Source organism: Acromyrmex echinatior, chromosome 6, assembly GCF_024713525.1.
Source record: "Acromyrmex echinatior isolate Ae372 chromosome 6, ASM2471352v2, whole genome shotgun sequence".
Taxonomy (NCBI): Eukaryota; Metazoa; Arthropoda; class Insecta; order Hymenoptera; family Formicidae; genus Acromyrmex; species Acromyrmex echinatior.
The window spans coordinates 9,246,365-9,258,240 of record NC_141857.1 but is presented as its reverse complement, the minus strand read 5'-3'; the positions used below and the strand labels follow the sequence as shown (position 1 = coordinate 9,258,240).

Here is an 11,876-nt window from a genome sequence, read left to right as displayed (position 1 = left end):
TACAGATCCAGTGTTTGTGCCGAAAGTATCCGTGAATGGCGTGACAGAAAATTCAATCACAATAGGTTGGACCGTGCCACCACCGGATTTGAAGGAACATGTGCACTATTACAATCTGATGGCCACTCACGCTGATCAGAAGAGAGAAGCAGTGTATCCCGCTCAGCCGTTCATCGTGTATGCATTTGTAGATCTCGATCCAGCGACCACGTACAAATTCAAAATAGCTGCTTGCAGTGAATATACGAAACAATGCGGTAATTGGAGTGCCGAAGTAAATGGCACCACTTTGGATGGAGGTACGTCAGCGCGTCAAGAAAAATATGTATTGGGTCATCTAAAAAGTATCCGCAGTTTTTTGTCACTAGATGTGTGTTGATGGTCATATATCTAGTGACAAAGTACCGCGGATACTTTTTAGATGACTCAATATATCTATTTTATTCGTTTTGGTAAATATTTAAATGTATTTCATGGTTTTTTCAGTGGCTAGTCCTCCGAAGAATCTCATCGTTATTTGTCGCTATGACAATATAAGCAGTTTCAGTTTTATGTCCATCACTTGGAAACCCCCGGAGAAGCCAAATGGCATTATACAGCGCTACAATATACAATTGAACGGCGTAGCAAGATTCAAGAATGACATGGGACGTTTGGACATTCAAAGTTTCGAACCGCCCAGCTGGAGTGTCTATAATAGGAACAGCACGCATTACAATAAGATACCTCCTAATACAAATTATACGGTATATAACTTATTCAAGTTTAAATCATCTTTTCATCTATTATTTTTATTAAAATATTTTCTTGGTTATTTCTCATTTAATTAGAATAATTTCTAATTTGGTATGGCGATCGTGGCGTAAAGAGTTTTATGTCAAAGGTTCAAATCTAGTCAAAAATATTTTATTTTCTTGGAAAGTAATTGCAAACCGAGAGTATCTTTGCTATGAGAATCTTTCCTAATAGACTATTCAAAATTAAACTATAGGTCTCATATATTTGCTAAAAAAATCGCATGCAGGTATGCAGCTTATTACTCTCCAGGAGGATTGAGCAGTAAGTTAGTAACTTACCCTGATGGAAAAAAGTCGCTAAAATGATTGAAATCGACAATGAAATTGTTAAAATGAAAAGAGAATCACTAAAATATTGTTGAAAATATTTCAGCATAAATAATACTTTTAATATTAAAATCCTATGAATTTTAATGATAATTAATGAAAATTTAAAAAAGAGTAATGAAAAATAATGAAAACTAATGTTTGATATTCATACTGATTTATTCAGAGATTAAACACTGAATTAAACTGAAATACTATGTATCCTAAAGATAATTATTGGAAATGTATGAGAAAAAAATGAAAAGTAATGCAAATATATAATACCTTTACACTGAAATATGCTGAAATATAAATTCTAAGGAAAATTAATAAAAATATCTGCAAAATTTAACGCGAAATGAGAACGAAATATACAATATAATTTTTTTACAGATTTATTAATAAAAGTTATCAAAAACAGAGAATAATTAAAATGTTGGAATTAATAATTGAAAGAATGTAATGAAATCTGTTGAAAAATAATGAAATCAGTTAACATCATAACAAAGAGCGTTAAATTAAAAGAAATTGTGAAGAAAATTTATACAGATTTATATTCAAAGAAATTGAGTACTAAATTTTATCACGAACTGTAAAGATATTTATGAAAATGTATGAAAAAAAGAATGGTGCAAGACATAATATTTTCACAGTTTATTGTACATCGAAATATGCTGAGGAAAATTAATGAAAATATCTGAAAAGTAATGAAATGGGAACGAAATATACAATATTTTTACAGATTTGTTAATGAAAGTTACCGAAAATGGAAATAGGATAATTAAAATGATGAAATTAAGGCTCCTCTGAGTAGTCGCCATGGCCATATTGGAATCGTGACTTCAGAAGCGAGGAATGACACGTTAATTTATATTGCATGCCATTTGTAAATAAAGACAATTTGGATAAATCTAAATGATGAGAGCGTTTTAAAACATATGTAAAAATCTACGAAAACTATTCTTTCCTCCCTTGACAGTGAATAAATGGTCGTAAAAGCCAAGTGAGCCTCTCTGGGCAGGAAACACACGGTCTGACAATTGTTGAAACGAGTGAAATATACACTTTTATGTATAAAATTCCAAGATAACTGTAATTTCCGTTCATTTTTAGGACTTGTGTGAGTATGAGACAAGTCATATTTTCACAATTAAGCAAATAATAACGAAATGATATGCAATATAAATTTCGTCATCAAAACGTCATTTTTCATCGCCTGTAAATTCAGCCATTTATATACAACATGAGCTCATGTATATGTACTCGCCTTCGGTGCGCCGTACAGTGTAAGATTTTACAATTCTAGTGGAATTCTTGACGATTAAACGCTCTAATCAATTTGTTTGAGACTATGTGTATGATAGTTTTTTGAATCATTGATTACGAATCTGCAATCGAAATGTTGATTTTCAAAATGGCAGATCTAACATGACGCATTAAAAACCAAAGTTTGCGGATTTACATGTTATTTTTTAGGACTATTTTTGTTGATTGTGAATCTGATGCCAATAAGTTCGTTTTTAAATAAACAAATCTATTAATTTTTTTATTTAACAATTTTATCTTTGTAAAAATTATTTTTTCATAAAAGGTGGCTTTTCATAACAAGTTGCCCAAAAGCTAAAATTGAAAAATTTCCTCTTTTTTGTAGACTTTTTAATACTGCCATTGAATAAGAAACGGAATAACATCTTTTTTAGATATCTTTTTTCATAAAAAATCGATTTTTTTTATTTTTATAACACAGGTGGAAGGTGTTGATTATTTTGTTTTAAACATATCAATAAGAAACTATGCTAATTTTTTTTATTATTGAAGATAACGAATATTATTGAATGGGGTCTGAATATCTCCGAAATCATGCTAATTTAAATGTCGTGAAAATGAAATAAAACTATAATACTTAACAATAATTTGTAATGGAAAATTTATTAAACTAGGATTTGCTATAGCCAAAGGTATGCCCAGAATGCGCCAGATGAAGGCCCTTTTTATTTGTATCTCTTTTTATTTATTTTTTTTGCTTTTTTATGTAATACAAATAAGTCCTATCAAAGGGACTGTCTCAGAGCAGCTAATCAAGATAGCGACTGCGGTACCCGTGTGACACTAACGCGGTCGCGTGAGGGTGAATGCCGTTTGCCCAATTAGGTACGATCTGGCAATTTCCCGATAGCCAATTCTCGCGACTGAGGGAATCCGCATGTCGATTACTATCACTATCAAATTGTCCTGTTGCGACAGGCTCGCGCAAGAAACTTCTCAAACATTCTTCTAGAACAATACTTGATATACATGTTAATAACGAAAATATGCCTACACAATGAATGAATAATTTAAATAAATATGAAAATAGAAACAACATCGTTACAATATCCCTTTCGATTATGTTCATAATGTAGAAAACCTCAGCGACTATAAAAATCCTTTGAGTATCAAGTTTTATTGAAATTGAGCTGATAGAAAAATCTATACCATACAGAGTTAATAATTATTTCAAAAATCTTTTAATGGCACACTTAAGCGCAGCGTTTTTCTTCAAAATTGAATAAATGGATTATTAACCGTTATTTTGTGATTCTAGTCCGAGCCCTGTATAATTAACTAAAAGTCTACTTAAAAATAGTATTTAGCAATATTTAGTATAAATTATTCGGATTTCAAAGTCATTCTTAAAATTACCATAAAGATTAAAAAAATAAACATTATTTAAGCACTTAATAGTGAATTATATTCGTATAATAAAATATTAAATGGTATTACAAAAACAATTGCGGATAAATATATTGGGAAAATTTACTGATTACTCAAAGTTAACTATGAATAGGCTGTAAAAATGATAAAGAACCCTGCACAAAATCATAGGATTTTGGCTCTCGGTGAAATTGACTGAAATTTTAGTATATTATAGTTCTTGATTTACTGATCAAAAGTATATCCATAGGCATAAAGCCTGAAAATAAAATAGTTTTTTTGTTGTAGCCATTTAAAGTTTTATTTTACTAATGCCTCAAAATCAGATTTCTATAATAAATCAAGAGATTTTAAATAACAATATGTCAACCAGCTTTTCCAACCTCACCTCCACTTCACTCCCACCCTTATTCCTACATACGTCCGCGCGCGCATTTTTATGTGAAAAAGGTGCATAAAAACCGAAATTTCGTATGTGTGTACATGTGTGTATTTGTGTATGCATCAATAGTACATTTATGATTTTAGTTTTTCGCCCGTTCTCAGAATTATCCGGAGTGAACGACGTGGACGTGACGGGCGTTTCATTCCTTTGGGTTGCTTGATTTTCGTGAGTTTCCTTGCGGCATATGAATGTAAACAAAGCGAAGAGGAAAAGAATTTTCTATCCTATGTTGCTATCGCACTTCAGAGAGCACCCGATATTTTTTTGTACATGGAGCTTCACACGCGGAAAGAAACATTCGGGTCGTGATAATCAAGCACTTTGAACATAAAAGGTAAATGGACTCACGCATTTCAAATGATATGCATGAGAGAAATTGTAAAAATTTAGCAAAATTTAAATACAAAATAAAAATGTGCACGCGGACGTATGTGTATGGGAATATGGGTGGGGGTGGGGTTGGGAGTGAAGATGGTAAGGATGACATATTGTTATCTAAAATCTCTCGATTTATTACAGAAACTTGTTTTTGAGGCATTAATAAAATAAAACTTAAAATGGCTATAACAAAAAAATTAGTCATTTTCAAACTTTGTAAATGGACACTTTTGATCAGTGAGTCAAGAACTATAATATCCAAACTAAAATTTCAGCCAATTCCACCGAAGGCCAAAATCCTATGATTTTATGCAAGGTCTTTTTATTATAATGTTTATCTTCCAACTGTCTATAGGGTTAAATTAACAGTTTTTTTTATTTATTATATTACATTTTCTGAACAAGGGGTTATATCCTTAACTTATATTAAATGGTTATTAAGAATTTGTAACTTTGATTTTTTGAATAAAATTCCGCTGAATAAGGAAAACGCGCCGAGAGCACGTGTACATGGGCTTGTGTTTGTGTGTGTGGCTACCGTTTCGATAGGCCGCCGTCTCAACGCAGAGTTCTTAGCTAAGTACTCAGGAGCATTAATAATTGAACGATTGTAATAAAATTTGCTGAAAAATAATGAAATCAGTTAACTGTCACTGTAACGAAAAGCTTTGAATTAATCTTTTTAGGAGTGCTGCAAGATAGTGTATTCTCGCATGTAAAATTTAGTCGTATTCTCTATATAACCAGGTCTATATAAATTTAGATTATCTGATGTGTTAAATTTGCATATAGTTTTTGCATGTATTCTAGTACAAGCATTGTATTTTTGTACGAACATTACGAAGTTAAATATAACATTTTGTATTAAATTATTTATAAAATATTAACTGATTATATAATATTGAATTGTAATGAAATTATAATGAACAGTAATGAAACCTTAATGAAATTTTAATGAAATAATACTAAAAGTGATGTTGCTTTCAACAAGAAATTCAGTGTAATATTTCATTGTTCATTATAATTCAGGAAAAAATTTTCAAATATTATTAAATCCTCAAAGAAGGTATTTAAACATCGATTTGGACTATTGTGCTATTATTGATTGATTGATTGATTTTAACTTGAGATTATTATGCAAATCTATTAATATCAAATGAATTTTTGTACTAAAAATGAACATTTGATCGAAGGTTCGGGTGCACGGAGTAACAAGATCTCGCACTCCTGGCAAGGATGCTATAGGAAACTGTACGACGCCAGTTACGGTTCCAGGTCGCGATAATATGAACATGCGCAGCTGGCGGAAGATTGAAAACCAGGGTAGGCAGTTGTTCAAACTCTATCTACCGCGTATCTCGGAACGGAACGGTCCAATCTGCTGCTACCGCGTCTACCTAGTGAAATTACCGCCGCATAAAACAGTTGGTGATTTACCATCACCTGAAGAGATCGTGGTATATTCTTATCAGTATGTGCATAATTCACCTACCGGTGGTGCATATATTGCCGAGATATTCGACAGCGATCAATTATTGACAGAGATCTTTCTCGGTGACGGCGAGTCGTCTAACGGTGGTGCTATGTGCGATAAGTGCATCGGTTTACGACCCAAACCAGTACCGCCATTATTACACTTTGTTCCGGAAATCTCATCAACTACCACTGTAACTTCAAGTAATATGAGCAGTATCGTTACTAGCACTACGGCAATTACATCCATGCTGACGACAACTGCAAGTAGCAGTGGTAGCAGCACAACTACTAATCCATCTACCACATTATCGATGACCACTACCAGTACGAAAATTGACACAACCATGGCCGTACCTGTGATTATGAATGCCACGGAAAAAGTGGAGAGACGAAAGAGAGAAGACGCGCCGCTGCAAAAGGCATCTATAGATGAATCTGGAGAATTTAGTGTTTTATCACCTTACGATGGTTTTCTTGATGAAACTTCGAATTATACTGGTTTTATCGAAGTTATTGGTATGTACAATTATCGATAGATTCATTTGTGAAATTTAAATTTGATAGCGCATTGTAATGGTTGATTGTTTGCAGTGTTCGATAATGAAAAGGATCAGTTTTTACCGGCTTACAGCAGTTATTTCAATCCTCTTTACGGCGGAGTGGATCCTCTCAGTGTAACGGCTGCGGAAGCGACTACTATCAGAGAAATGATATTACAACTCTTCATCGCCCTAATTTTAACTCTCACAATTCTGTTTATCGTACTCTGTGTATTATATAGATTTACGAAACGTGCGCAAGAGAGGGAAGAGGTTATAACGCTGCGCAATAGTTTCAGGTGAGTTCAAGATGAACATGGTATTCTCTCTTAAATATAAGATTTTTATACATAAATTTTATAAATATTTTATTACATGAATTATATTTTAATAAGTAACAGACTTTATATTTTTAAAAATAATAGACGCTTATTATTTTTAAAAATGATGGACGCTTTTTTTTTTATTTAATAGTCATATTTTTAAAAGACTTGTTTTTTTTTGTTAAATAAAAGAAAGTTATATAGAAACATAGTAGAATAAAAAGTACATAATACCTTTTTATTATTATATATTATATAATTCTTATTATTGATATTAATATAATATTATGCCTAATTTTTGAAGTTTTTGAAGAAGCGATATAAGTACTTTAAGTATTTAATGGATGGATTTTTGCATAGACATCTCTGTAGGAGTTTGAGAGGCAGGCATCAGCTCGTGGCAGCGAGTCCACCAGATATGCCCCCCATACCTAAGAACGAATTATTGCAAGCGTACTTGGAACGCCATAGGGACTCGGATTATGGTTTCCAGCACGAATTTGAACTGCTACCTGATCGATTCACGGATAGAACGACACGTGCATCCGAAGCACAGGAGAATCTATATAAGAATCGTTATCCGGACATTAAGTGTTACGATCAGACGAGAGTACGTTTGGCGCAGATGGACGGTATCTGCGGCTCTGATTACATCAATGCCAACTTTGTATTGGGCTATAAGGAACGCAAGAAGTTTATCTGCGCCCAGGGCCCGATGGAGAACACTGTGTGCGACTACTGGCGCATGATCTGGGAGCAGCATCTCGAGCTAATTCTTATGCTGACCAATCTCGAAGAATATTCGAAGACCAAGTGCGCCAAGTATTGGCCGGACAAACGCGAAACCAAAAACTTTGGTGACATCACAGTGGAACACGTTAAAGAGCGTGCCTACTCGGACTATGTAGTGCGCGAATTGAAGATGACGCGACTAGGCGAGCGCGACGCCCGCGCGATCGTGCAGTATCACTTCCTCGTGTGGAAAGACTTCGTTGCTCCCGAGCATCCACATGCGATTTTACGCTTTATTAAGCGCGTCAATGAAGCGTATTCGCTCGAAAAGGGGCCAATCTTGGTGCACTGCAGCGCTGGTGTGGGCCGCACCGGCACGCTCGTGGCATTGGATTCTCTGCTGCAACAGTTGGCCGAGGAGGGCCAGGTATCTATCTTCAACACTGTGTGTGATTTACGGCATCAGCGCAACTTTCTTGTGCAATCGCTTAAGCAATACATTTTCATCTATCGCGCGCTTATGGAGATGGCACAGTACGGCGACACAGAGATTTCGGCACCACAACTCAAAACCACAATCGTCAAATTGAGACAGCGGGACAACGGAAAAGAGAAGTGTAGGATGGAGGAAGAATATGATGTAAGTTACAGAATTGAAATGTAAGCTACAAATACTTTTTTGTCACTTAATTTTATTTTCATTTAAGATCTGCAAATTAAAATATCATACATGCCATTATTCTATAAATATCCTTTATATCAAAATGATATCTTTGCTGCATCAGTTTATCTTATTTTTATTTTGTAAATCTCCTTTGAATTTTTTTTTAATCGATATGTTCTATTTATGTAATGGATGAGAAAAAATTACTTGCGAAAAAGTTATACATTTTGAACAATCAATATCCAATAAAGTAGGTAAAATATATTAGAAATATACATGATACTCTGTGAACACGTTATATTTTTAAATTTCTCCAAAAATCTTGTTGAGAGGCTAAAGTTTCTATTTTTGTTTGTAGAAAATTAGTTCCATATTAGAAGATCGGAAATCCTTCTCTGTCGGAGGTGGAGACGAGAATAAATTAAAGAATAGAAGCGAATTGGTGATACCATATGATAGAAATCGCGTGATACTCACGCCAGTTCCAGGAAAGGAACATTCAACATATATAAACGCGTCGTTCATCGAAGGCTACGATAACTCCGAATCGTTTGTCATTACGCAAGATCCCCTGGAGATCACTATAACGGATTTCTGGCGAATGATTTCGGAACAATGCATCTCTACGATAGTTATGTTATCTGACGTAAGTGTACATGTGTATATGTGTATATGTGAATGTATGTATATATATATATATATATATATATATATATATATATATATAATGTGTGTGTATGTATATGTGCATGTGTATATATTGGGTCATCTAAAAAATATCCGTGGTACTTTGTCACTAGATATATGACCATCAACACACATCTAGTGACAAAAAACCGCGGATACTTTTTAGATGACCCAATATATATATATATATATATATATATATATATAATATATAATATATATATATATATATATATTATATATAGGATGCTTTTCAATTGCAATATCCCTAGACACTTTCGTGCACACGGTAACACAAGTTGCTTTCCAATTGTCTGTTATCGTCGACACAACATTACACATCTGTACTCAGTCGAGAGCTGTGTAAACTTGTGTTTTCTACAACATTTTTTCTACTGACAATTACATGTTACTACCTACGGCGGCTATAAATAAGATTGGAGAACGTTGAGTGGCCGGCATTTTTATTTATTTATTTATTTATTTTTGTTTAATACAGGCGGAAAAAGCTACATTTAATCTAACTCTATTCGAATCTCAACTGCACAGCATACACATTCTGTTCCAATTGAATCCTGCACAATGTTACACTTTGTGCATTCTTATGTACGTTTGTATTAAGCTGTTAAGCAATTGGAAAGCACCCATTTTTTCCCTTCATCCTTTGTAGCTTTTAATGATACTTGATGATGATTTTGTTGAATTTATTGAAAATTAAATTTGTAGAAAAAATGAAATTGTATGAATATTGCGTTAATATGATATACATGGTATGCAATTTCATACAACAAATTTTTAGTTGGTGATATTTTTTTTATTGAAAACTTTTTTTATGGACATCGCTTTGTACATATGAACAGTATATTCTTATATAATTTAATCAATACAATAATATCTTAAATAATTTGAATAATCAATGTCAATTTTCTAATAATATATATGCCAATATTTTTTTGAGTCTTTAACGAAAGAAAATACATACAATTCTTTATAATCGGGTGAAAAAAGTGTCAGGGTCCCCGAAAATCATAATTCTTAATAATAAGAAATAAGCATGGATATTTTTGAAAGAAGAATGGATTAGGCACGCACCAGAATGAATATAATTGTTTATAAAATAAATAAGTAACATCGTTTCCAGTTGAATGAAGGCCCGCGGAAGTGCCCACGCTATTGGCCTGACGATGAAACCGATTACGATCATATAAGGGTTCGTTACATCCATAGTGAAAGTTGTCCATATTACACGCGTCGCGAATTTTGCATTTTGAACACAAAAACTGACGAGAGTGGAGTCGTAAAGCAGTATCAATATCATGGCTGGCCAACGGTGGAGGGTGAAGTACCTGAGGTGACGCGCGGTCTTATTGAGTTGGTAGATCAGACATTGACGAACGATACCGAGACGAGCGGCTCGCTGGTCGTGCACTGCAGTTACGGATCAGATCGGAGTTCAATGTTCGTGGCTCTTAGCATACTGGTCCAGCAATTACGCACTGAGAAGCGCGTAGATATTTTCACAACGACGAAGAAATTGCGTTCTCAGCGACACGGCATGATCAGCACCTTCGTAAGTATCATAATTTTTATAATTTTTTTCATATTCATCTCTATATTTTCCATATCGTGTTATTATTAATTTAGTTATAAAAGTAATAAATTAGAATAAAAAGGCTCAATAAATTAAAATAAAAAGACAAAGGGCTACGAGCCTAAAACAATCATAAAATAACAAATTTGTATTAAATAGTTAAAAAATAAAATAAAACATATCATGAAATTAAAAAAACATGAAATTGAAATAACATGAAATTTAATTTGATCGTCAGCAAGTAAACAAACACAAACGTTTCGTTCCTGTTAGATCATTTTCAATGTGACGCAAAGATAACAATGGAAATGTTACATAGATAAAATATATAAAAATTAATTAAAAATTCGCTCTCGGACACAATATCAATTATAAATCTCGCTCCATAATAAAAATACATTAAAAAGTTTTATAAAAAGAGGAAAAGATAAGCTTGATTTCCTATCCAATCAGAATGTTGTTTATAAGATCTCCTGTGATGATTGTGAGGCGAGTTATGTTGGTCAGACAAAAAGAAAATTGAGTACGAGATTACGCGAACATATCTCTGACATTAGGAATACGGGTTCTCCTACTGTCGTAACTGATCATCGAATTAATTTTGATTATAATTTTAAATGGAACGATGTGAAAATTTTAGACTGTGAATCTTCTTGAGATTGGTGTCTGAAATGATTCATATTAAAAGACAGAAACAGGGTCTTAATAGACAAAATGATACCGAATCTTTAAATCTGAAACCTACTTACAGATCATTCAATCTCTTTCTCCTTCTTAACTGCATTCTTTTCCTATCCATTTCTTCTCTCCCCACTTTCTCTCCCCTCTACTTTATTTTATCCTTCTTATATTCCCCTTCTTTTTTAGTTTATCATTTCAACTTTCCTGTCTTTATATATGTACTTTACTTTATTTCTTAGCTTCCTAGAGAGATGATCAATTTTCAATTCTTATCGCATTGTCTAATCGATAACACATCATTTTGACACACATAATAAGGTATTTATTCTCAACTTATCTGTACTAAATATATATATATATATATATAATGAATGACGGCATTTTACACTTTCTCTATCGACATTAATAACTCTTATGTACATGTCTTATAATATCAAAAATAATTTTTGCCTCTTTCTTTTAATTTAAATTTATTACTTGTTTGTATGACTTATTTATTATATATTGACTTATTTGTATTTTTTTTTTAATTATGTGTGACTCGATTTATACTTTTCTTATTT

The 11,876-nt window shown here is 32.9% G+C and overlaps 1 protein-coding gene across 3 annotated transcripts in view; it reads left to right on the top strand.

Annotated features, from left to right (window-relative positions):
* The window catches only part of Ptp69D (Protein tyrosine phosphatase 69D), a 96,718-nt gene that overhangs the window by 25,886 nt on the left and 58,956 nt on the right, over positions 1–11,876 (top strand). For all 3 annotated transcript variants that reach the window (XR_015545532.1, XR_846709.2, XM_011063412.2), the window contains exons 4-10: positions 6–299; positions 487–746; positions 5,814–6,612; positions 6,688–6,934; positions 7,319–8,330; positions 8,713–9,000; positions 10,183–10,611. Coding sequence is in view for 1 of the 3 variants with exons in the window: in XM_011063412.2 (XP_011061714.1) it covers positions 6–299; positions 487–746; positions 5,814–6,612; positions 6,688–6,934; positions 7,319–8,330; positions 8,713–9,000; positions 10,183–10,611 (3,329 nt within the window). In the remaining 2 variants the exon portion in view is untranslated. The remainder of the gene's footprint in view (positions 1–5; positions 300–486; positions 747–5,813; positions 6,613–6,687; positions 6,935–7,318; positions 8,331–8,712; positions 9,001–10,182; positions 10,612–11,876) is intronic.